Here is a 24,890-nt window from a genome sequence, read left to right as displayed (position 1 = left end):
AGAGGAATCAGCCATGACATAAGAAATCTATACCATTAAAGAATGTCTAATCAATGTCTGCTAATGTGAACAAATCTCTGCAATAATGCATGCACAAAATAAAGATACCCTCCCAACCCAACATTAATAATCATTACTAGTCGAAGCTGCTATGACGTTCATCAGGAACATCGCTATTTGTATCATTCACCATCTCCACCGTCTGTGACACGTCCACAGTTTTATGAATGCGCCCTGGATCGGCGTTTGGCGCCATATCGACGGTTCCAGCGAAGGTGATGAGATGCGACTGGTCGGAAGCAGACTCCACGCCATCAGCGCGTCTGGAGTTGCCCAGGGAGAACCGCTTGCTGTTTGCGCCCTTCATCTTGCTCAGTTGAAGAGACGAATCGGCCTCGTAGTATCGTTGGGAGCTGTATTCCTTCTTGCGGAGCTTGTTGATGAGAATATTCACGGTGGGGAGGCAGGCGCAGATGAGGGCGACGCCTCCTTCGGCGTTTCTACACCATGGGTTAGTCGATGTTGTTGGATTGGGCATGGGGCAGAAAGGGAAGCGACTTACCCTGACAGAATGACACAGACGAACACAATCGTCTGGTCCGGGGAACTGCCGTCCTTCACAACCAGAACCAACCGGTATAAACTGAATGCCGTGGCCAGACCTCCGGCTGAGAGCATGCCGATCACGCGCAACTTCTTGCTCCGCGACATTTGCAGCGACCAGGTGAGCGGGAGAGGGAGGAACAGGATGATGAAGTCCGCCACCACACTGATGACAGAGTCGGCGATTAGGGCAGCCCGTTGGTCGAGACATGAAGCGTTTGGGTCGCCCGTCCAGTAACCGGGGATGGGGTCACACATCCGAATCTTCACTATCAACGCAATGACATAGTATACAGCAAGGCAGCCGAGAAGGACGTAGATAAAGAGGACTTTGGTTCGGTAGGGCTTGAAAATGCGGATGAGGATGGAGAGAAGGGCGACCTTGACGAGGAGGGCCATGGGACAGTAGAGAATCGTGGCGATGTAGCAGAACTGGTGATTGTAGGTGGGTGTCAGAAGGGGTCTCTGGGTATCAGTGGGCCTACGTACCTTGCGAAAGAGCACCTGATGTGCTGAAGAGACATCGGTGATGTGGAAGCCTCCGCCATACTCACCAACTGTTGGCATGGGGTTAGATTGAATCGCCTCAGAGGGGCTAGGACATGCGTACCGACAATGGATACACCACAATATCCCATAAACAGTAGCTGTCAGTGTTAGACGTGCGCATCTGAAAGACAGTCGTCCGGACATACCCATGCGACCAGACATGAAACTGCACTGGTTAGTATGCAATCTTGAATCCTCGAGTCCAGGCAGACGTACAGTCTTCAACTTTCACAAACTGCTTATAGTAGATGCGAATGGCAAACCGCAGGAGCACGAATATGCTGACGACCGGAATACAGAGCACTTGCGTGACGAGATTGACGGTATGCAGAACATCCTTAGGGTCGTTGAGGGTCATGGCGTGCCGAGGTCAGTGTCGCATTGTCGGGTTTCAGCAATATGGAGAAGGCTCAGGGCCACTCCACCGTGGGAGGGCTCAGAGATTTTATAAATAAGATGAATTTGATTCCCCATCGTCAATGCGCGTCCCGCCGTTCCCCGGGCCCAAGCATTCAGCTGAACCGCGTATGATAGGCTTGCCATCCCACTTGGAGAAGCTCATCTTTGGGTCGGAAGGTGGAAGAGGAAGCCGAAAATGACCCCCGTGTGTCTGCGTCGTGATCGCCCCGCCCAGGTAAAGATGAGAGAAACCTTAAGGCAGGAACAGCAACTCCCCGATGCAGTTGGTCTGGGTGGCAACTATGGAGCATCTTGGCGGATCGATCGTGATAGGTTCCAGGAGGCTGCAGGAGGTCATAACGTCTACCCATTTTGGGATATGATGCGCAGGATGAGGGAGACCTGAAGCTTCCGCTGGAGTTTGAATCGCTGCGAGTTCCACATTGTCACGGGGAAGTCGCAGGGCACAACCGACCAAGGACGATGCAGCCTGCGAAGGGCGAAGATGTCCTGGAACCGTGGGAAGAGCGTTGCTCTGAACATGACAGCGAGACCCAGAAGCCGGTTACCCGCAATGTCTCATTGTGACACCTAGATTGACTTTTTCTGCTGTGGCCCTGTCGGCCCTGGCAGCGCCGAACAATTCCATTATATAATTAGCGCTATACCAAGCCAGCTGCAGGGCGTCGGAAGATTCGCGGCGAAAGAATCGCCAGGAGTAAGAAGATAATAGCGATCGCCATTCCGCCACCACCGGAAGCTCGATCCAATAGCTCGTCGAACTACCTATGCAGCCGAATCCTGGGTGCCCATAGCCGCGGAAGACGAGAGCCACTACGACCGTGGCTAGATGATAATGGCCATCGACCCCTACCTAGTATCTGGGATGGCTGCCGATAGGCAGACGGCAGCGCGCTCGGGAAGATCAACAGGACCAACCCAACGCAGGAAGAAGAACCGAATGAGACGCTCGTAGCGCAGACCTGGAGATCAACCGTGGTAACCCCAACGGGCCACCGATGGGAGTGTCTTGAGTGTTCGAGTGAGTCTGGATAGCGGCAGAGACGCCGACCCGTGCCTTAGTGTGGCCTAGTGTGGCCTAGCGTGTCTAGCCAGCCGCTAAGCGTCGCGGCTGAACCTTGTCCCTTTTCCGTCCCTCCTTTCGCTTGCATCGGAATGGTGTGGATCAATCCATCCATCCCTATTCTTCCTTCGTGCTGAGCATGCCTTCCCCAACCACGTCTCCAAACAAGGGTGGCGGACTTGGGTTTTCCTCGAGGCGTCCTTCCCCCAGGAGCTAAACTTTCCGGACTCGATCAGCAGGCTTCCAGAAGGCTGATAACCGCGTGGACACTGCAGGGGGGGGGTACGAAAAAGTCTCAGGATTGCTCATCAGCACATACCCCTGTGACTCGTGATCGTTACCAGGGACTGCGGAGCATTTTGATCCCTACGAAACTGGTTCAACCCGCCAGACTGCAAGTGCTACACGCGACACAGACCAGGCTGATATCCAAATGCGGCAAAGTGTCATTATCACGTGGACCCGTCAAATTTCAGCCAATGCAGAAAGCAGCCGGCTCGCAAAAGCAATCAATGGATCCGTGGTACCTGTGCAAGGCATTTCGTGGTTATGCCTCCACTTCTCAAGGTTCAACCCGTGCCTGCCCTCCATAATTTCTCGTGTCGCAGCCTCGCAGGCCCTCTGGCTGGATTCCCGTCGCCTGTCAGGATCCATCTGTCATTCTTCTTAGGCAACGTAGCACTATTTCGTATGGACCCGCTGCTTCCCGCTTCAGTCCACCACAGGAGCGCCGGACACAACATAGATAGGGAGAGCTCAGTTATAAGGTCTGGGTTTACAGTAAGTAAAATTAGAAATGACCTTCAATTGTGTTGAATTCCCTTATCTTTTTCGATCTTACACTGCATGGGGAGACACGTAGCGAACTCGGCTAAAAAGCTTACTAGTGATGTTGCACTGCAGTACTAAGCAGACCAAACGCCTTACAAAAACATCTATAGGTGACAGAACAAGGCAAGTTATCACTGTTCTGTGTCTCATATACAGAGGCCTTGAATAGCCTTCTTATCGATATTGAATGTTTTGAATATGGGATGTATTCACTCTATGTCCCCTGATATCTAATGCCCTTGCAGCCCCCTTTCATTCTTATCTTCTCCCCCCTCTCGATCCATTCCATCATGTCGAATCGACCCCTCCCTGAGTTACTGCGGACGCTTATTATGAAGCGCAACCAGGCATCCTGATCATCCTACTAACCACAATGATAAGAGAATGCCACACCAACTGATAGTGTGTACACATCGCACAGCACTGCCCCTATATTGCACATCCTGCATACCACTTTTACTTCACAGACAGCCAAAGCCATGGAACTCTCTAGGGGCCAGACAGGGCCATTCTTCCAAACTTCGGTTCAGCCCACCCGAACACCCGAACTTAACCTCCACTGAAACAGGTCTACCTTTTCCCAGAAGAATTACTATATAGATCTTCCAACTCGGTAACCTTTTCCACCCCCCTGAAAACCTTATCTTCATTCAACAACATTCTGTGTCGTCAGCTTTCTCGCTACCAAACGAATGTTCAAAAATGCCAAGCTCCTCCGACTATATCTCCATTTCGAGAAAATGATCCCAATGTTAAAGATAGAAAGGCGGAAAGAATACGAGGCGAAGCTTAACTGGCGATAGAGGAACCGCACGATCGATGAGTGTGAGAAGGTAATGCATATTCTTCGATCAATCTCAGGTCGGCTCACTGATGCTGGAATACACAATGCTCTTCACTGCTTCGAGGAAGAACCTGTGACTCTTATCGACTTTGAGCTAACAGTCTCATGATCTGATCGTCTGCGAGATGATTATCAGACAGCCAGCAACCGGTGGCTAGATTCTTGTCATCCTGCACCTGAGATTTGCCCCTACTCCGTCCATGAAGCTCGGTGATGCAGAGAACAGGGCGAACAGAATCACTGACTTGGTTGTTGTCTATACAGTAATACATAACAAGCCTGTTACTCATCACTGCAGGTATCAAGTTGCTCACATATGAACCGACCGATGGAAGGTACATGGTTGGATACTACCTTACATATACTGAGTCTCTGCCTTCCAGTCGAATATTATCTGCCGGAGGTACTCCTCAGATAGAGACTAGGTAAGTACTGGGTATATTTATTTAATCTCTTCCGTCATATAGATGCAAGGGCAGGACCTCGGGGGATTATCTTCCTATTCAATCATGGGATACCCCAACGCACTTCCTGGGCGAACCTACCCGGAATGTGAAAGAAAGCTCCATTGCCTCCGAAGTCGAAGGAACAACACTTACGAAAGCCGTTCGAGAACGGCCACGGCATTTTGAATACCTTGGATAAGACTTAACATTCAAGTACGAAATTTTAAGTGATGGTGTTGGCTTCATGCAGTAACAAAAGAAGTTTCTTTTCTGGTCATCTCAAAGAGCCACGATGTGGTCATGTATCTTCCTTCCTTGGGAGGTTGAGTTCATCAACATGTTGTATATGATCTCAATTCAACCAATTTTACTTTTATCAACTCAGTGGTTTATCTTTATGATACTAACAAAGTAAACACTCTCCCGGCGAAGATCCATACTCCTCAGACCTCGCAGTAGAAAAAGCTGACAAGTAACATCCAGTAACCGATGCCCGTCTATTGTAATTAAAGTTCAATGAAAGGTGACCAATAGTAGTGTCCACTATGCATGGAATAACCCGTCTTCATAACTGCCAGCCAATCAAGCACGAAGAGAGCAAAAAGGCCCGTCGCCGATAATTCCGAGGCGGCCGCGGAGTCCGCGGAGAGCACGGCGAGCGCGGATTTGCCCGGAACGGCTCCGGACGGATCAAACCTGGAGGTAAGTAAGTAGTATATACCACAACAGTTTCTTGAGGTGTTATAAGGGTGGTGCTCGTCGGAGATTTAATGGAGTCATTATTGTCTCTGAGCGTGCTAGTTTAAGCAATAATGTCAGGTGCGAGTTCACGTGCGAGGTGAGTCGACGTTTTCGCGTGTATGGGGTGGTGCCGAATATATACTTAGTGGAGTGTCTGTAGCTAACAAATTCCAGTCGGCAGGCAAAAATGTATCAATCCAAGGGTCCAAGTTCTCAAAGTTCTCAGGTTTCCTACGAAGATGAGAAAATTACCTTCGAGTTCGGTGGCGCCCCTGGAGTGACGCTTCTCATGCTCGGATTCCCCCTTCTCATGTACTACATGTTTATCGGAGCGACACAATATGACGGCCACCTTCCCCTGCCACAGGACGACCAGTCGATTCCGGAGTTTCTCTCTCATCTAGCCAACCTCGTCTATACGCATGCCTATCCGAATCGAAAAGCCTGGATTGTCTACTGGAGTTTCCTCATACTGGAAGGGGCCGGATACCTCTACCTTCCCGGCGTATACGGGAAGGGGAAATGTCTTCCACACCTGAACGGAAAGCAGCTGGACTATTACTGCTCCGCTGCTTCGTCGTGGTATGTGACCATAGTCGCTGCACTGGTACTGCATTTTTCCGGACTGTTTCGGCTCAACACACTGGTTGATGAGTTCGGGCCATTGATGTCGGTGGCTATCTGCTCGGGCTTCCTGGTCTCGGTCATCGCGTATGTGTCGGCGCTGGTACGAGGCGCGCAACATCGGATGACGGGCTCACATCTATACGATTTTTTTATGGGCGCGGAGCTGAATCCTCGTTTGTTTGGGTGGCTGGATATGAAGATGTTCTTTGAGGTCCGGATTCCATGGTATATCTTGTTTCTGTTGACGCTGGGGACTGCATTCAAGCAGTGGCAAGAGTATGGGTATGTGTCCGGTGAAGTGGGATTTCTGCTCATGGCGCACTTTCTGTATGCGAATGCCTGCGCAAAGGGAGAAGAATTGATCATCACTAGTTGGTATGTTTTATGGCTGCCATGTTGGGATATAGCTGACATGCAGATAGGGACATGTACTATGAGAAATGGGGATTCATGCTCATTTTTTGGAACCTTGCTGGCGTTCCTATGAGTTATTGCCATTGCACTCTATACCTGGCAAACCATGATCCGTCAACGTATAAGTGGAACCCCGTGGCATTGACCGTGCTATTTGTGATGTACCTCTTCGCATATTGGGTGTGGGATACTTGTAATAGCCAGAAGAATCTCTTCCGAGCACAGGAAAGAGGCAAGGCTGTGGATCGGAAGACGTTTCCTCAGCTGCCGTGGAAGTCGGTCAAGGATCCCGTGTCGATCAAGACAAAGACGGGAGACTCAATCTTGTGCAGTGGATGGTGTAAGTCTATTGCTGCTTTTGTTGTGTCGAAAATAACTGAAAGGATGCAGATGGTATGGCACGCAAGGTTCATTATAGCTGCGACTGGTTTTTTGCCTTCTCCTGGGGGTTGATCACGGGATTCCAATCGCCATTCCCGTGGTTTTATTCTTGCTTCTTTACAGTTATGATCATCCACCGTGCCCTCCGGGATATAGAACGGTGTCGAGAGAGGTATGGAGAGGCCTGGCGCGAATATGAGCGGAGGGTCCCACATTTGTTTATTCCGGTGAGTGTGATGCCTCGGGCTGCCTACTCTTGAAGCTAACGGTGCAAAGTACGTTTTCTGAAGTACAAGGGAAAAGACGGATGCTGAACGGAAGGCAACCCAGTTCCAGGAGGTTGGAAAATGGTGGCACATGGACATGACTTGGTTGTAATTATTGAATGGCTTCATTGATATAGTCAGAGCTCAAAATATCCATGACAGACCGATTGGTGCCGATGAAATCGTTTAGAAACATGGAAATGTCTGCCTGATTCATGCTCGAATCGATCATGTCATCCGGCCATGGAACATTTGGCAAGGCAATATTTCCCGGCCCGTCAGACATAGGCATGAAGAGAGACCCGTCTTGATGTTGTTCCAGCCCCGTCAGCGTTTGTTGCGAGTTGACTAAAATTTGAGCTGCCCTGACAAATGCTTCGCAGACGGTGTAGAGGTGCATCGAGCCACGTGAAAGTCCTTTTATTAGCTCCAAGGAGCTTGTGGTGTCTTGTAAGAGAGCCAAGTCGGCTGTACTGGCTGTCGTAATTGCGTGGGTAAAGACGATGACGAATGGGGTGAAAGATGGGTAGAGGAGGATCCTATTGTCGTAAGCGTCATGCACTCACAATGCGACAGTGACCTACCAGTTGACATATTCTGTCTGCTTGTGAGTTTGACGGCCACGGAAGTAGGTAAAACATTTGAGATGACTCTGCAGTGCTGCAGTTGCAGATTCATAGCACTGGGACGAAATTGCCATAGCATCCCGGGGGCGTGTTTGGGCCCGGTAGATGACTGTTAGTACAGAACAGGCTATGAAGTCAGCACAGGCAGCCATCCCATGCAAGGAGTCGGCATAAAGGCCCTGGCTGACATCAATCTGAGCGAAATATCAGCCATGTAGAGTTTAACCTGATAAGGCAGAAATACCGCGAGCAGTTTATCTCGTACTGCCATCAAATCAGAAGATAGCTTTTGTATAGCAGTTGACCTTTGAGCGTCGGTTGCCCTGGATGCCGAAGTAGAATAAAGCTTATCATAGACCCTACCCTGAATCCCTGCAAATTCAATGATCACGAGGCTCATTAAGTCCCAAGGACGTTGCTTGGGATTGTTGGAAGGACTGAAAAGGTCGGCATCAACATCATGGTCTTGGAAATGAGAGGTCACGCCAATGTTCAGAGATATATTCTTGTCAATGGTGTACAATGCCCAGAAAGCACGTCGTTTAGCTTCTGCAACCGCAGTATCATCCGTCTCCAAAGTAGAACATCGGTGCAAACCCATGCTCTGGCACATATTGAACGCCAGCGCGAGGTAAGTCCAGCAACGTTGAATGTCAAACTCCTCTTGTGCTTTGGTAACCTACAGCCGTTAGAGAAGTGCCTATGTAGACATTTATCTCAACATACCCCGAGAAGCAATGACTGTATCTTTTCTAGTGTCGGGTCAATCATGAGTTCAGGATTGCTTAGCCCTGCAAGGAACTGTTGTTCACAGAGCTCAAGGCTCGAGGGAAGATCAAAATTTGCAAGATCGTGGTCTCCGGCATGCAAATAATCACGGATTATGTAGAACAGTAGACCGTAGAACAGGGTAAGGGACCCAGCAGGTACAGGGTTTAAAGGGAAGTATATTGATTGGCACAAAAATTCCACTCTGGTGGAGTCTACCCAGGACTGACTGACCAGGAAAAAAGGAGGCTGAGCTACACTGCGTCAGCTAGACATTTAAATGGACAAGAATATACCTACATTTGACCTTCTTCACCACGGCTACAACAAAATCGACTGGAAGTACTTGTTCCTTTGTTTGTACAGACGATTGTAGCCCGCTCTGAGCGACTGAGGCATGGTGTCTGTCCAGACTGCTCTTCAAGGAAGAGAGGGCCGCAGAAACGTAGTCATCCAGTTGTCCATCTCGTGACGTGGTTGCTGCAGAGTAGGCTGCGTCTCTAGCCACGAGGGTCTCGTGATGAAAAGACGACTGTCCTTCAAACGGTGGAGCTGTCGGACCGGTAGAAGTTGGTTCGGGCGCTGGTGGTAAGGACATCGAGGGTTGCGTTATTTGCTGGAGCGTTTTATGAATGGTCTCAAGCTGCTCCTGCATTGACGAAAGCCTTTGCTCGCTGAATACCGTTAGCATATACGGCTGTAATCATCTAAGCTCCTTACTACTCGTCAGAAGCAGCTATTTGCCGAGTGGCTGGAGTACTATTCAGCGCTGTACCCGCAGGACTACATGTAATCCCCAGAGCGCTGCAGCCAGAACAAGGAATCGCTTTGTCACATTTGATCTGGAGAGCAGTCAGTGTGCATCACAGATCGATTTTATATGGTCACGAGCACCTTCCGAAGACGACAATTTTCACACTGGTCAGGATTAGTGGTTGTGAATGAATTGGATACGAGGACGCCAGGACCGTACCGCGCGAGCCCGGAAGGAATTGCGGGCAGTAGACGGAGTTCTGGTAGCCATTTCGATGTTGCGCTCTTGAGGAAGCATTCGTGGATGGATTATTTGTGCTCTTTCGCCATCGAGAGGTAGAGTTAAGAAGCATATAACGTGACTGACATACCAGAAAGAGTGACGGAAGTAAGCTGAGGTTCTCTTTCGCTTCCAGTTCCCGATCGGGCAGCGCGACAGACTAGTCCTGTTGAAGCTAGACTGGAAGGATACTTTCGGACTAGCGTTCCCCGTGACGCTATCGGCCCCTCCTCAGACCTCAACCTTTCCCGATCGGGAGTACGTTGGCGCGTCACCACAAGACAAGTCGGGAGTGGCTCGGAGATTTTCCGTGGCCAACAATCACTTGTCCAGATTTGCAACAGAATTTCATGACAGGCAGGGAAAACCCGGATATTGTCCACATGGCTTACCGGCAAAATAGCTGTCTCCTGCAAGCTTACATCCGAATGAGGATGACAACGCCCCACAAAATAAGCTCTTTCGTGGAAACCGCCATAGTTACTAGCTTGGCTATTGTGTGCCGCTTTTTGTATGCTATTTCTCCCTGAAGTTGCTCCCTGAAACTTTACATCACCGAACAGATGGCTTTCAAGATGACGCTCAAGATCAAGGATCGTCGCCATGTTTTACCCCGACAAGCAACAATAGCCTGAATGCACATTTAGCATGAAACCCATTTCTTTTAATAGTAATATTATAAGTATTATAAGAATTATTTCTTTTCCTAAAGATCATAATTTTCAAGATATTCTTATAATAGAGTGCCGTGACTCGATTCCTGCAACAACGCGCTTGATCTTTACTTCGTTGATCCTTTCTCTTCTGGTGTTTTCTACTACTGCCGAAGATGGGTACGATGGCTGGCTACGATACGCGCCCGTGCCTTGCGATATGCATTGCCAACAAGCCTTACCCTCCCGCATCGTGTTGCTGAACAGCACCAGAGGAAGTCCGATTGAGACCGCAGGGCAGGAGTTGAAACAAGGCCTTGACTTGATTGTTGCAAAAAATGCGTCTGTCTTGCAGTCCGGCTGCGATGCTCCCTCATTGGTGCTGGTGGCCACCGTGAACGAGTACCCCAAAATATGCATTGGCCAAATCGATATACCTGCGCTGGATGAAGATGGGTTTCGGTTACAGTCTCAGGGGGGCACCGTTCGAATTCTAGGACAGAACGCCCGTGGAACCTTATACGGAGCATACGAGTATCTGTCTATGTTAGCCCAACGCAATTTCTCGCATGTCGCCTATGCCACCAGTCCGCACGCGCCTATTCGTTGGGTGAACCAATTGGATAACATGGATGGGAGCATCGAAGGGGGATATGGTGGTGCCTCTATATTTTTCAAAGATGGTACAATCGTCGATGACTTGGCACCGATCAGGCAATATGCTCGACTGCTTGCATCCATCCGGGTTAAAGCAGTTGTCGTCAACAATGTCAATGCCATTGCAACCCTGCTCTCATCAGAGAATAAGAAGGGTCTAGCTCGTATAGCAGATGCCTGCAGACCATATGGCGTACAGATTGGTATATCGCTTAACTTTGCCTCCCCTGAAGACTTGGGGGGTCTGGATACCTATGACCCGCTGGACCCCAGTGTCATCTCATGGTGACAAAATATCACCGACAGCCTCTATGGAAGGGTGCCAGATATGGTCGGCTATCTTGTCAAAGCCGATTCCGAGGGCCAGCCAGGTTCTGATACATATAATCGCACTCTGGCACAAGGAGCAAACCTCTTTGCGCTTCGACGATAATGTTGTCGTGCAGATCAAGTACGGTCCAATCGACTTTCAAGTGCGTGAGCCTCCATCGCCTCTTTTTGCCAACCTCTACCACACCAACACAGCTATCGAGCTGGAGGTCACACAAGAATACCTGGGACAGCAGTGCCATTTGGTCTATTTGCCTCCGCTCTGGAAGAATGTTTTAAATTTTAACCTGCGTGTTAATAAAAAGCAGTCAGTGGTTCAGGCTATCATCTCCGGGGAACGGTTCAACCGATCGCTCGGTGGCTGGGCCGCAGTTGTTAACGTCGGCACTAATAGAACATGACTGGACAGCCACCTGTCAATGTCTAACCTTTATGCGTACGGTCGTCTTGCGTGGAGTCCGACCATCGACTCTGAGCAGATTCTGACAGACTGGACTCGCCTCACCTTCGGACAAATCGACAATGTGATCAACACAATAAATGACATGTCGATGGCATCCTGGTCAGCTTATGAAAACTACACCGGGAACCTGGGAATACAAACCCTCACAAATATGCTATATACGGATCTTTCCGTGACTCTAGCACATACGACCATAGGGTGTGGAGAACAGGGCTTCCCGTCCGCTCAGCCGTACTTAAGCCACACGCCGGGAGGTTAGTAGTTGGGTGGGTGACCACCAGCGAATCCCTCCTGTCGTATGTGTTTTTCCTGATTTTGATATCTTTTTATCATGTCTGGAGGTGATGCTGTTGCTGTTTGTTGTGTATATGAAGGGTAGAAGGCGCGGAGTACAAAAAGCGGACGGTTAATCTGATATGATGTTGTGTGTATCTCTTTCAACTCCCTCTACGCGTTCTCCTCCTTCTCCTCGCCTGCGTTGAAACCATCTCTTTCGACTTACTCTACGGAGGTGAGTTTCAAAAGTCATTGGTAGGCACTACCGGCTTGACTGTATTTGCCTGTTAAGCAGGGCGAATGTGTCATCGGCACAAACATCTCCATGATAGCCAACCGAGAACGCGGGGGCAACTGCGCCGAGGAAGATACTGATGGATGCGACGCGAACGATCCTCGACCGACCAGCTTCGAAACCGCGTTCAATAACAACGGTGGCGGCGTCTATGCGATGGAGTGGAAGCCCGATTGGATGCGCGTTTGGTGTTTCCCTGGAAATGACATGCCGAGTGGCACAAGTGGACCTCTGGGGCCGTCCCCAGACCCGAATACTTGGGGACCTCCGACGACGAGCTTTGACAGCCGGTATGGTACCGACTGTAGTATGGTGACGCATATAAAGGAGCAGAGGATTATCATTGATACGACCTTCTGTGGTCAATGGGCTTCGGTGACTTGGTCTAGCTCGGGGTATGCGGCTAGTACGGGGTATAGTACCTGCGAGGCTTATGTCAAGGATGTGCCGAGTGCATTTCGAGATGCGTTTTGGACATTCAAGTTGGTTAAGACGTACACTTGATTCTTCGGGGTCTGCATACGGAGTAGGTATCAGAGGCCTGAGCTCGTGCTGAGAGAGCGATACGCACATTGTTAGGGGATTTATTACCATTTTAATGATTCTGACGCGAGTCATTCGCATTGATGTTTCTATCTCACCTGGTTGGATGGACTGATATGATGTTGAGCACTATTGTCTGTGACTGCTAGTCTAACAACACCCCGTCGAGATCAAACAACTTCCATATCTTCCTGTTATGGCTTGGTTAGATTCTCGGCACGTGACCTGAAGTATTCCCCATCCGGAGTCAGCGGTGTTCCCCGATCAACATCAATAGGGCAGACAAACCGAATTGCAAATGTTGGGATACCCACGGTCGGAAAGAGACTTGGAAGGTACGTAATGGCTTCCTGGTCTCACCGTCTCACCCGCAAGGCTGTAAGCCAAATGGCTATGCCAGGCTCATTAACAACTGCCAGGTTGATGTCAATGGCCCGGGTAAGCCCATTGACCAAACAGATTCTGAGACCTGTTATAGATGACTGTGGCGGTAGCATCATGTAAATACCATTGGACCGTTGGGAGAGGTGCCTGACAAGGTACTTAGTATTAGTTCTTACTGTTTGTTGATCATGTCAACGAGGCTGTCCAATCGCCGGTGTCAACAGATCCCACCTCCCCGCCCCTCCCCCCCCCCCCCCTCTCATCTCTCATCACTATATACTTAAACCTCCTTCTTCCCCCCCACCTTCATTACCAGGACAATCAATTCCCTCTATCGTTTTTCGTCTGATCTCAACCTCTCAACCTCTCAATCCACCAACCACCTACCAAACCAGCGAACCAAAATGCCCCTCACCAAACTCTGGTACTTCACCCTCCTCCCCTCCACCATTCCCACGGACCCTCACCACTCTCCTTGCCGAGATCGCCACCTTCTGCGACAGCTACACGAACCCGACCGCCTCGCCCTCCGTTCCCGAGATGCACGCCTTCTACCACGATGTCCGAGACCCGCGCAAGATGGTTATGATCACGGGGTATCCGACCATCGAGCTGAACGAGGAGGCGGATCGGGCCTACGTGGAGAAATACCTGGGGCGGATGATGGGGCTGGTGAAGCATCAGTGGCTCAGGCAGATTGAGCTGGATCTGGGAGAGCTGGGGCTCGGGGACGAGATGGAGGTGGCGTGTGGTGGGGAAGAGAGGGGCACGGGAGGGTGGGATGTGTGGAAGGGGAAGCCAAAGGATGAAGGGAGGGTTTGGGTTCAGGTGGACGGGGGAAAGGGAGGGGAAGGGGAAGTGGATGATGAGTCTGAGTTGGAGGGGGGGGAGAGGCTTGTGTTGAGGAAGGTGGTGGGGAGGTAGGCAGTACTGTCGATTGGACAGGAAATTGAAGGCTTACAGGTAAGTATGCTGTCTCTTCTTCGCATCGCATTGCACCAGGGTACATTGCTAAACCTTACGCCAGCTATCCCACCATCGTGTCTATAATTTGGCAAATCCCATGTTGTCACCCCGAGTTGCAATGTGGGCTGATGCAGACAACGCCCTGCCGAGACCTAACCTTGGTAGAGATCTATGATATGATGTATGGTTGATGGATGCGGCCCCTCCCCTGGTCGAGCATGTCAAAAGAGGCTCAACACCCAGGCGTATTGAACAGGATACTTAGCTTTCCGTCAAGGCCTGTGAGAGTGACGATAATGCTACCTTACCTAGAGCAATGACACCGATAGTACTACTGTACTACTATTCACACCCTCCTCTGCGGCGCCCTTTCCCTTCTCGCCCACCGGAACAGGCAGGCACTGGGCCCTCTCATCATCACTTCTCATCCCCCCCCCCCCCCGCATCCGACTTGACTCTCCATCATTCTACACATCATTGTCATTGTTACTCTACAGATAGCCATACTATCACAGCGCGTTAATATTTTGCACGTCGTTTGGATCATTCATCTTGCCATCATGGCAAACATTCCCCAACCACTCACCGACCCCAGTAATCCTGGAGATGGTCTTGGAGGTGGTGCTGAAGGGGACGAACAGGGTACTTATTCTGATGAACATGGTGACGAAGGTGGTGAACGCGGTGATGAAGGCGGTCCTGAACATGTCCCTTTACATGGAGCCTCTCCTCTGCACGGTAATGATCCTGCTACCCTTCCAGCTCATGCTAGTCTTGGTCAAGAGGCTATTGCTTCTGGTGCCGGTTCTGGCTCCGGTGTTGCGGCAGAGACGGAACAGAGGAGATCTGGAGGGTTTTTGGATCCAAGTGAGCACCAGGACCAGGAAGAACGTGCGGAGCTGATGTTACCCCCAACGGCGCTGGACAGAAATGGGAATCCAGCCCGAGACTGTGTTTGGGGATGGGTAATGGATTTGCCTTCAGGGTCGATACGGGGTAATCCGCTCGTGGCTGGTGACTTGCCTGCTGCCATCTATCCTTTCAATGAGAGCAGCAGCTTAGAACGCCTTGCCTTAGCTGTCCAGATGATGCGCACAGACCCGGCAATGCAAAGCCTTGAATTCTACATCCATAGACGTCCCTTACTTTTTACAGATAATGCTGATCGGAATAACCCAGCCCACCCGCACTTCGCAGAGGCGAGGGAGATCGGCCACACTGTTGCCGAACTTCACCAGGATACTGAGGGCAAGCTCTGGTGGGGAGCAGTCTCTGTAACCCGACGACTCACAATGGCCTGGCACTACTGGGCAGTTGCTGCAATCAAGTCGAAACGCGAGGGTGCGGCCGACAATGAGGTGCTGCTGCTCATCTACGACTCGGCTCCTGTAACCCCCCCAAAGGGACGCCGGAATGCGAAGTTTTGGAGGTCTTGGTTGAATCCGGAGCAGTGCAGAATGGTGACGGAGTTGGGCAAGTACTGGACGATTCACCGGCTGTGGATCAACCGAGACACGGTCCAGCTTCCAGAGGATACTGACCAAGTACATATGACTCTGTGGTGGTTGTGGAATATCGCTCGCTACGACACGCAGGACTACCGGGAGGACCAAGACACAGAGCTCATGCCCCGGGAAGACCCTCGATGCCGGTGGACGCGGTCCGTCTGTGTCAAGATCACGAGAAGTTCCTACCAGCGCATGAAAGCGGCGTTTCGGTGGCAGCGCCTTGGGCTTGGGGGGATTTGGGGTATGCTGAAGCGATGGGTGAGATGTGCAGGACGTGCTCGGCATTAGATATAGTACTTAGACGGCTAGATCATCGCCCATCGATGAATACAATTCTTATCTCTGGCAAACAGTGCTTCACCCGAGTGCTCAACCGTCCTGGTATTCTTGAAGATGTAGATGTGGTTGGGCAGTCCTCGGTCCGACTCCAGGGCGACTTTTGTCTAGACTCGGGGAGAGTTTCTTCGGCTTCTGTGGTGGCTGAATCTGGAAGCAAGGCAGTTGGGCATCGGGCGATGCTTAAATGGACTCACTCTTGGTTTGCTCGAGAAAGTGGTATGTGATGGATGACAAATGCGAGCAGATCCTTGAGGCGTCGGTCTTCTCCCCCTCCTTCTTCCTCCCTCCTTCTTCCTCCCTCCTTCTTCCTCCCTCCCTCACCCCCACCTCTTTCTTCGAGACATCAACCAACCTATTCAGTCAGAGTTGCTACGGCCAACCTCATTCCCACCTTGTCAAATCTAGATCTACAAATCTCATCGTTTCAGTCTCGGGGGTCTTCTCGCAATCCTTATATTACTCACCTGGAACCCTGGCCGATTACCTTCAAGCCTCCGATGGAAATGGAGGCAGAAGCAGAGGACAATTCCTTGTTGGAGGCACGTACCCGTGGGTAAATCGATGCAGTTGGAGGAATCCATGTCGTCAATGTGGGCCCAACCGCGAGGAACCATGGTCCCTCTCCCTGTCATGCAGCCGAGGCGCTGAGCGCTTGACATCAGAAACCTTCCGCCACCACCGGATGGGGCTAGAATCTGCGACTGGGGGGTCTTAAGTCTTTATACCCCCGTCGCATTGCCGGATTCTTCGTCCTGCAGCAATGTGCCCGCCATGTCTTCAACCCCCCCGACTCCCCTCACTGAGCGGTCCCCCCCTGACCAGGTCGACGCCTGGATCTTGGGTAGTGGCATCCCCTCGTTGACCGCCGCCGTCCATCTCATCCAAGAGGGCCATGTGCCTCCGTCGCGGGTTCACATCCTCGAAACACTCAGTCAGGCCGGCGGGGGGACCGTCAGCTCCGGCGATCCAGTCAATGGGTACGACTATCGAGCCGGGGGGATGCCGCCGTTCAACGACTCCTGCGTGGAGGAGCTCCTCGAGCTGGTTCCCTCCCACACGAACCCGGAAAACACTGTCCTCGACGATATCCACATCTTCTGGGAGACCAAAGCCGCCCGGGAGACACCGCATACGCGCTTCTTGACCCGCCACAAGAACAGGATTGAGCGCGTGGACGCCAAACGAGCAACCCTGGGCTTGCGCGACCGAGTCGACCTCTTCATGATGGCCTCGAAAACCGAGAAATCACTCGGTCGCTCTCGCATCTGCGATCACTTTAGCAAGGGCTTCTTCAAAAGCGGCTACTGGCTCAGCTTGTCCACAACGTGGGTACCTCCAACCATCCATCCCTTACACAGCCTCTAAATCCGAGATCAGCTTCGGCATCAAACCCATCCACAGCGCCACCGAATTCCGGCGCTACCTCCAACGCTTCATGCACGACATCCACGGCCTTAATCAAAGGCGCCCGCTCGATTACGGCCGCTACAACCGCCACGAATCTATCGTTGCCCCGATCGCCTCCTTCCTCCGCTCCCGCGGCGTCGACTTCCGCTTCCACACGACCGTGACAGACATCGTAACCTGGCCGTCCAGCGATGACCCCCAGCGCGTCTCCGCAATCCGGGCTGTGCACGAAAATGACCCCGAACACCTGATCTCCCTCGGACCGCAAGACATTGTCTTCGTCTCGCTGGGCAGCGTCATGTCCGGCTCGACGACCGGCACGAACGACTCCCCCCCCTCGCTCGAACTGATGGACATCGAAAAGGACCTCGACGAGAACTGGCTCCTGTGGCTGGAGCTTTCGACGAAAAACCCCATCTTCGGGAACGCGTACAATTTCTGCACGCGCATGCCCGAGTCCCGCCTGGAGTCCTTCACCATCACTCTCAAAACCAAGGAATTCTTCACCCGCTTTGTCCAACTCACCGGTGATCAACCGGGGACTGGCACATTCGTGACCCTCAAAGACACCCCCTGGTTAGTGAGTCTGAGTCTGCCGCAGCAGCCGCTGTTCCCGGATCAACCAGACCACGTGCAGGTGGCGTGGGGGTATGCGATGTATCCGGAACTGGAGGGCGGGTATATCAAGAAGCCGATGCTAGAGTGCTCGGGACAGGAGATCATGGAGGAGATCCTCCGGCAGCTGAAGCTTCCGCTCGAGGGGATCCTGGACCATTCGGTCACCATTCCGTGCGTGGTGCCCCGCATGGCAGCCACTGTCTTGCCTCGAGCTGGACAGGATCGGGCGCAGGTCATCCCTCAGGGAATTGAAAATCTGGGGCTTATAGGCCAGTTCGTGGAGATCCCGGGGGAGGTGGCCGTGACGATGGATTATGGGGTGAGGGGGGCGCAGATGGCGGTGCAGAAGCTGATGGGGTTGCATATGCAGATGAGGCCATCGAAACGAAGTTCGGCGATCAATTTGCTGGGTTTACTATAACAGGGAAGAGTGATCTGACGCTTAAATAATCTGGGTCGCTGTACAAGACTGGACGTGGACGTGGACGTGGACATGGACGATATTGTGTTTCATAGATTGTCTGTCCGCTAGGAGCATGAGGAAATAGTATAACCGCTCCATATATAATACCCCTTTATTACTTCTTTAATAAACGATGGGGAACCAAGTATCTGCATTTCCCTTGGACACGCCTACCTATTCCCTTCCCAGAATCATGGAACAAAAAACGACTTCACCTCACTCGGTTCAAAGAACGAATCCAGTGGACTCTGCGGATAGGCCTAAACAGTAAAGGCAGTAATCAGCATACATGATAAGTCCTAAAAAAGGGATCACCTAGGTATATAGACATCAAGCATACTAAATGCTCCGGGGGAGAGAAGGGAGGATAGTAACAACCCACCACATCTGTGATATTATAACTCTCCTGCACCGACATCCATATGCCCCCATAATACCCTGCACCGACAATACAGTCACCGAACACGGCAGTCAGGCCTATCGAGCAAAACTCCAGCGGCTTTGTCTTGTTCGTCCGCTTAATGATGCCCATGTAGTGTGACCAGTTCTCTCCAAATTTGGGTTGTGTACTGAGGGAGGGGTTATTGATATGGAGGAGAATGAGACAGAGGAAGAGTGTGCGGTTACTTGGGAGAGAATGGATGTGGAGGCTTTGGAGGGGCAGGAGTGCGTGGATGTGTTTGCTAGTGACAATGTGACGTTGCTGTTGACAAAGCGGAAGAAGCGAGAGGTTCCTTGTTTCTTTGGACTCATCTAGTCTGTTTGTTTGAATTGGTATAGAGCAGGACAATGCGATTGTTTGTTGTTAATTCTTACAAGGAGCACTCTATCCACATCCCACTTCCCCAATTAGGACGCAAGTGCTCCGCGCGCCAGCATAAATCCCCAGCCTGGATCTGCAGGCAAACAACCTCTTCCGTGTAACCTGAAAGTAACTTATGCTGGCATAATTTCCCTCGCAGCCCTAACTCCTCCGTACATCTATCAATCACCCTCCACTCCACCTCCATCCCAAACACCAACCCCACCCTCCCCCTCCCCCACCGCAAACCTCCCCGTCCACTCTCCCTCGCCACAGCATCAAATATTATCCTATCCTCCACCCACACCCCTCCCCGCCTCCACCCCAAGACTTCCCCCCCTCTATCCCCATCCCCAGATCCCCCACCATCGCCACAACCGACACCAAAATGGTCCTCACAGAAAACGCGGCCGACCACTCCTCGCCCAGAATATTCAAGCAGATCCTCCCCCCCCGCATCGACATTGGGAAGCCACACCCTCGTCCGGAACACACACTCGGGGGACCGGTCGGGACACGATGTCGGGATACGGTCGCTGTTGTTGTTGTTGTTGTCTGGGGGGGTGTTTTTGAAGGCGGCGCGGAGTTCAGCGCGTCTGCGGCGGGAGGCGTGCGAATACAGTAAGTAATGGGATGAGGTTGGGAGGGGTTGGGGTTGGGATTAGTATTGTGCGACTGCGGGGTGGATGAGAGTGAGATACTAGTATCATACTAGGCGGTGATGGCTGTGTGGTTGGTCTGGTGGACTTTGTTCATGGTGGTGGGAGGGGGAGTGTTGTGGTTGTGGTTGTGGGGGCTACGAGGCTGTTGGATTGTGGATTTTGGATTGTGGTATATCTAGTGGTCGTGTTATAGGGCTCTGGGCTGGAGGCTGATTGGGGATGACTGTTGGAGTATATAGTATATGTGTGTGTGTGAGAGAGAGAGCGTGCACGAATGGCGGAATCTTCTTTCGCTCCACTCGATGCACCGCATTCGAAAACATCAGACCGTCGGTCAGATCAAACGCATTCAACTCAGGAAGCTGATGAACCTTGATCTGGCCTCCAAGTCTGATCTGGTTCTCCGTGAGTTTATCAACGCAGGCTTTCAAAAGACGAACCAGGTCCTCGCGGCGCTTCGTCTCTTCGGCATCAGACAAATCCTTTAACAGAGGCTGAACAAGGGTGTTGTCCAGAAGCTCATCTGCAGGCTTCTCCGCCAATGTCGCCTGCCGCTTTCTATTATAATCTCCAAATTCGTAGGACTTTTGGTCCCGGTGAAGCTCGGCGAACTGATCTTTCTTTATGTTGGCAAGACCGAAGGTAACCGTTTTCCACCAGGTCGCATTAAGAGGGCTTGCTGGGAGTCCAAGAATAACCACCGGTCGTTAGTAATGCGTCTATTGGATGGCGGGCAGGAGAAACACTTACACGCACAGAATCTCTCGAATAGATACCAGAGTCGCTCGGCAAATGACGCATCCCCATCCTCATCGTCGGCATTGGCTTTCCCGTCCAGGAACCAGAATGGCTTGTCGAGCCAGCGGGTGAAGATAAATTTGTTGATCATCGCGATACATAAGTATTGACCAAACCAAAGACGAGACAAAGGCGAGAGTAGTGACTGGATGGTATCCCAGTTCTCCTGGATGCAGTATCCGTCTAGACTTGCAATGATGCTCTGCCTCTGGTTTTCGGAAAGTGAGGGTGTGACTTGGCAAGCGAAGTTATCGATCCAGTTTGAGATAGAATCTTCGAGATTAGTATAGTTGGACTTGATATCGTCTAGGGTCGGTTTTTATCCAGGGCGGCTGATTTTCATAAGATAACAGTGGTCTATGTAGGCTTCGTATTCCTCGGCCGTCAAGTGCACAGATGGCCGTCTGGATGACTGCCCTTTGTCGTCTGCCCTCTCCTCGTTGGTGAGTTGATTTCATGGTGGTGAGGGAGGGCTGGTCTGGGCTGGCGCAGCCTCTCCAGACTTTCCAGATACCACACCCTTATGCACTGCCTGGTCTGGCAATGGGTCTGTCACTAATGCAACTTCTTCTTCCTGGGCTTGAGCAACCGACTGATTCTGCAACAAAGATGAGATATATGAGTGAGTGGATCGGTGATGGTGGTTCTTGTGGGGGTACCTCTTTCTTGGTCTGGCTTCTTGTGCGCACCATGATGATGATGATTATCTTGGGGAGAGGGTGAGATGGAAAGTGGTGGTATGATGGTATGATGGTATGGTAGATGGAAGTAAGGACACAGAGGAGAGGAGAGGAGAGGAAAGAAGAGGAGGGGCAAAGGAGGTGAAGGGCGTTTCTTCATGTCGCTTACCGTCCGTCCGTTTGGCGTCTTTGTCTCTACCAACAACAACAACAACACAACTCCCTTGTTCTTGATTTTCCACACTTCTTCCGCCAGGTCCACAGGATATTTCTGGCCAATATACAACCGCCTCGATACCATCACCTTCTATCATCGGTTCTATTCAGCACCATGGCCGAACTCAAGGCGAAATTGATTTGTGGGAATTGACTATGGCGCAAGCAAGACTGGTATCGTACAGCAACATACTCTATCAATAGATGGATACTTACACCCTGCTCGCCTTACTGCGTAGTGGTCACATACAGAGAGCCCGGGACCCACGACGATGACATCAGAGTGTTCTCCTTGCACGATGATACTACCATTCCCTCAGCAATCGCTTACCAGCCGGATGGGAGATTCACGATTGGCCGGCAAGCTATGCAAGAGCACAACTGCATCTTCTGGATGAAGCTCTTGCTAAGCAATCATCAGATTTTGAGCGATTACAACAACACGTCCCTTACCGAGATCGTCCGGCGGGAGTGGGTGCGACTCCCCGAAAACAAAAAGGATGTGTCTACTGTCGTGGCAGACTTTTCACGCAGCCTACTGGATAGTCTCCGGACGACTTTACATCAGATCCCCTATCTCACCGACCCGCCTACAGTATATTACTTCACAATTCCGGCTACCTGGTCGGAGTCGGCCCGCATGGATATGAAAAAAGCCGTTCAATTGGCGGGATTCGAGAAGCGCTCGGTTCATCACTGAGACCGAGGCTGCTGCTGCCTTTGCAGCCAGTGACCACAGGCTCAATATTGTAACCAGACCTTGTTTTCCCCCTCTCATACTCTCCTTGATAATGACAGAAGTTTCTCTTATAGGCAGACGAAGCGGTCCTTGTATGCGACTGCGGGGCAGCCACGACGGTAGGAGATCATATCTGTGGCGGAGCGGATCATTTTCATACTGATGGCTCGTTTAGGACTTACTAACAACATTCAAATCTACCTCCCGAACGCACTCTGCATTGGTCGATGTCTTACGGCAACTTCCGCCTGGTTGGCTACGCACGGACACTCATGTCGGGTTTGGCTTGAAAAAGCCTGCGAGGAGTATTTCGCTACCGTGGATATGAGTGAGAGGAGGCGGGTGCTCGAATATGCTGTCAGATGATTAACCCCTCCTCCCATTATTTCGGCTATAGGTATGCAGTATGCTGGTTCAGCATACTGGAGTGGAGAAGTGGAGATCCTGTCGCATGATTCATCCCTCTATTCCATATTCATATCCATTTCCTCATCTTCTGCTCTATTTTCTTGTCTATTTTGCCAACTTTCAGCCGTCTCGATGTCTTCTAATCTATCATACAGTCTATCTTTAAACCTTTGAATCCGTTCACTAGCCCATCTCCTAACCCATACACTCGTGTCTCCGTCCTCTCTTTTGTGACTATCTATCTGAACAGACAGAAAACAACATCTCTCTTTCCCTTTGTTTCTTATGCTAGTTTTGGTGTTCTTTGGTTACCTTTTTCTTTCACTGCAGGACGCGATCCGGATACAACTGTCTTACCTACCTTACAAGCCTCACGCATTGTCTGTCTCCGTGTTTGAAACCCCTATCCAAACAAAGAGAAACAAAGAAGACACCACACCACTTTTCCTATCTCCTTTCGTTTCGATTTTTCGGTTCCTCTTTTTGTTTTACCCTGTGCACATATCATTCTTCCCCACTACATGTTGTGCGTGAGCAATTAGAGCCATGATGTCATTGTCAGCTTTCTGCTATTCGCGCATACTACTACTACTCTCTAACTCAGACACTTCCTGTCTATTTGAAGAATTAAAGCCTTCAACTGTGGGGTGGAATTAGAATATAGAGTTACTTGTACAAGTCCCTTTCTCTTACACTCGTTAATCATTTATGTCCATCAATTTAGCCCTGCACATCCGTCAAATCCCATGGACATCTGCCTGGATGAGCGTGCGACCGACCAGGTCTCCGAGCCCGACTCGGCCACGGTCACAACGGCAGCTCGGTCTTGCACCTCCTGATCAATGCAAATCTCCACCGTGATACCCCCGAGTCCAAGCGGGCAATCCTTCTCAGTCATGCTAGCATGCGTACTGTACGCTTCTGCATGCACCTGTGAGCACCCGTGGGTGGAGTGCAACCACGGCCACGACTTGACTATCTGCACAGGATCAGAGAAGTGGCTCGACGAGGGGGCTATCTTGCGCGATCGCCAACAGTAGACGCTGCAGAGCTCGGCACAGCGGTTGAGGAGCGGTCGCATCAGGATGAGAGACGCGCAGATGATGCCGAGGTCGAGTTCGATGATAGACCAGACGGCCTCCGGACAGCCGCTCGCTAGGTTATGTCATGTCAGCGGCTATGCCGTTTTAGATTGAAGGGGTGGGACGTACAGGTCAGATTCATGGCCATATAGTCCTTGAAAGTGATCAACCGCAGAATGCCCACCACACATGCTCTGGAGTCTATCAGTGAGAAATTCATTGGGCTTGCGAATGGGTACATACAGCCCTCCAACCCCAAACAGCACAGTCAGTTTCACCTTCTGCCGGGGCGTCAACTTCAACCTCCAAACGGCCACGACGGGCATCAGCACCAAGGCGAAGTTCTCGACCAATGAAAGCGATCCGATGACGATATGGAAAGCTTCTTGTCCGCCCATACAGCTCCCGTCGATCTCCTTCCGCCAAAAGAACTGCGGCGGCCAGCACTGCAGGACATTCCCTGCCATGGCAGCGATGCCCCAACCAATGGTCAAGGCAATGAGTGCGGTGGTGATGTTGCGCCAGTGCCGAACCGACCCGAGGAGCTTCCGGAAGAGGATGATGATGGATAGCTTAACGAAGACTTGCGAGAGCGGCCACAATTTCTGGGAAATCCAGAAGAGCTGGATGCTCAGCACATGTGTGATTGTGCGTAGCCGATGAATGCTTACAAGAGTGGCTCTTTGTCTGGTGGATGGGGAGAGGGACCAAATGTCATAGCTGACACCGTTGTATCCGGCTGGATCATACCAGTGAGCGCGTGAAACCATAGCATGGCAGGACGGGGACTTACCCATAGCGGTGCAGATGGTGACACCGTAAGAAAAGAGAAGTCCAAGACCCATGAAGATGTCGTCGATGTCCATCTTCCGGGCCGTCAAGCGGCGGCTGTATAGCCGGAGGAGGAAGAACAGAGTCATCACGATGGACGCGATGATGGGGATAACGATCAGGGTTCGACCCCAGTACTCGTCGGAGGGCATACGATG

General features: G+C 51.3%; 7 protein-coding genes across 7 annotated transcripts, besides 4 other annotated features; 3 read left to right on the top strand and 4 right to left on the bottom strand.

Moving 5' to 3' along the window:
- Positions 1-44: 44 nt before the first annotated feature.
- Positions 45-1,747, bottom strand: BO70DRAFT_363078 (uncharacterized protein). The gene is made up of 6 exons (XM_025543478.1): positions 1,369-1,747; positions 1,299-1,318; positions 1,214-1,250; positions 1,093-1,160; positions 563-1,035; positions 45-500 (listed from the first exon to the last, which is right to left on the bottom strand). The coding sequence occupies exons 1-6, from the start codon at positions 1,508-1,510 to the stop codon at positions 137-139; spliced, it is 1,104 nt and encodes a 367-aa protein (XP_025398546.1). The 5' UTR covers positions 1,511-1,747; the 3' UTR covers positions 45-136.
- Positions 1,748-5,660: 3,913 nt separating this feature from the next.
- On the top strand, positions 5,661-7,179 carry erg4A (c-24(28) sterol reductase; the record flags this gene model as incomplete). The annotated part of the gene is made up of 3 exons (XM_025547193.1): positions 5,661-6,499; positions 6,547-6,869; positions 6,929-7,179. Coding segments are annotated over 3 exons (1,413 nt in total), but the record flags the coding sequence as incomplete, so codon positions are not given.
- Positions 7,180-7,303: 124 nt separating this feature from the next.
- BO70DRAFT_316890 (transcription factor domain-containing protein) lies at positions 7,304-9,644 on the bottom strand (the record flags this gene model as incomplete). The annotated part of the gene is made up of 8 exons (XM_025540363.1): positions 9,553-9,644; positions 9,474-9,497; positions 9,300-9,421; positions 8,880-9,253; positions 8,538-8,833; positions 8,056-8,490; positions 7,770-8,005; positions 7,304-7,724 (listed from the first exon to the last, which is right to left on the bottom strand). Coding segments are annotated over exons 1-8 (1,986 nt in total), but the record flags the coding sequence as incomplete, so codon positions are not given.
- An 841-nt stretch (positions 9,645-10,485) lies between these two features.
- Positions 10,486-11,196: a sequence feature (Protein overlapping with rRNA (BO70DRAFT_397430, PWY79323.1) was converted to a misc_feature.).
- Positions 11,197-11,326: 130 nt separating this feature from the next.
- Positions 11,327-11,487: a sequence feature (Protein overlapping with rRNA (BO70DRAFT_397430, PWY79323.1) was converted to a misc_feature.).
- A 174-nt stretch (positions 11,488-11,661) lies between these two features.
- Positions 11,662-11,969: a sequence feature (Protein overlapping with rRNA (BO70DRAFT_397430, PWY79323.1) was converted to a misc_feature.).
- Positions 11,970-12,323: 354 nt separating this feature from the next.
- Positions 12,324-12,790: a sequence feature (Protein overlapping with rRNA (BO70DRAFT_397430, PWY79323.1) was converted to a misc_feature.).
- Positions 12,791-16,797: 4,007 nt separating this feature from the next.
- On the top strand, positions 16,798-18,472 carry BO70DRAFT_388028 (oleate hydratase; the record flags this gene model as incomplete). The annotated part of the gene is made up of 2 exons (XM_025545947.1): positions 16,798-17,351; positions 17,404-18,472. 2 exons carry the CDS (start codon positions 16,798-16,800, stop codon positions 18,470-18,472), a joined length of 1,623 nt encoding a protein of 540 aa, XP_025398542.1.
- A 1,555-nt stretch (positions 18,473-20,027) lies between these two features.
- Positions 20,028-20,867, bottom strand: BO70DRAFT_407921 (uncharacterized protein; the record flags this gene model as incomplete). The annotated part of the gene is made up of 3 exons (XM_025547192.1): positions 20,028-20,153; positions 20,419-20,657; positions 20,729-20,867. The coding sequence occupies 3 exons, from the start codon at positions 20,865-20,867 to the stop codon at positions 20,028-20,030; spliced, it is 504 nt and encodes a 167-aa protein (XP_025398541.1).
- A 920-nt stretch (positions 20,868-21,787) lies between these two features.
- BO70DRAFT_397426 (uncharacterized protein) lies at positions 21,788-22,372 on the top strand (the record flags this gene model as incomplete). The annotated part of the gene is made up of 2 exons (XM_025546703.1): positions 21,788-21,815; positions 21,912-22,372. 2 exons carry the CDS (start codon positions 21,788-21,790, stop codon positions 22,370-22,372), a joined length of 489 nt encoding a protein of 162 aa, XP_025398540.1.
- A 1,513-nt stretch (positions 22,373-23,885) lies between these two features.
- BO70DRAFT_260603 (uncharacterized protein) lies at positions 23,886-24,869 on the bottom strand (the record flags this gene model as incomplete). Its single annotated transcript, XM_025538908.1, has 5 exons — positions 23,886-23,974; positions 24,031-24,095; positions 24,145-24,524; positions 24,573-24,640; positions 24,695-24,869. Coding segments are annotated over 5 exons (777 nt in total), but the record flags the coding sequence as incomplete, so codon positions are not given.
- Positions 24,870-24,890: the final 21 nt, after the last annotated feature.

The sequence above is a fragment of the Aspergillus heteromorphus genome, assembly GCF_003184545.1.
Source record: "Aspergillus heteromorphus CBS 117.55 chromosome Unknown BO70scaffold_16, whole genome shotgun sequence".
Classification (NCBI taxonomy): domain Eukaryota; kingdom Fungi; phylum Ascomycota; class Eurotiomycetes; order Eurotiales; family Aspergillaceae; genus Aspergillus; species Aspergillus heteromorphus.
Note: the sequence above shows the minus strand (reverse complement) of the source record. Positions and strands in the feature narration are given on the sequence as shown.

What these genes read in the sequence shown, in the direction of transcription:
- BO70DRAFT_363078 (XM_025543478.1), bottom strand. Translation starts at nt 1,510, where the DNA reads ATGACCCTCAACGACCCTAAGGATGTTCTGCATACCGTCAATCTCGTC. An exon ending in GTTTGTGAAAGTTGAAGACT is followed by an intron (nt 1,319 to 1,368) that starts GTACGTCTGCCT and finishes TAACCAGTGCAG; the next exon opens with TTTCATGTCTGGTCGCATGG. An exon ending in GTCTGTGTCATTCTGTCAGG is followed by an intron (nt 501 to 562) that starts GTAAGTCGCTTC and finishes CCCATGGTGTAG; the next exon opens with AAACGCCGAAGGAGGCGTCG.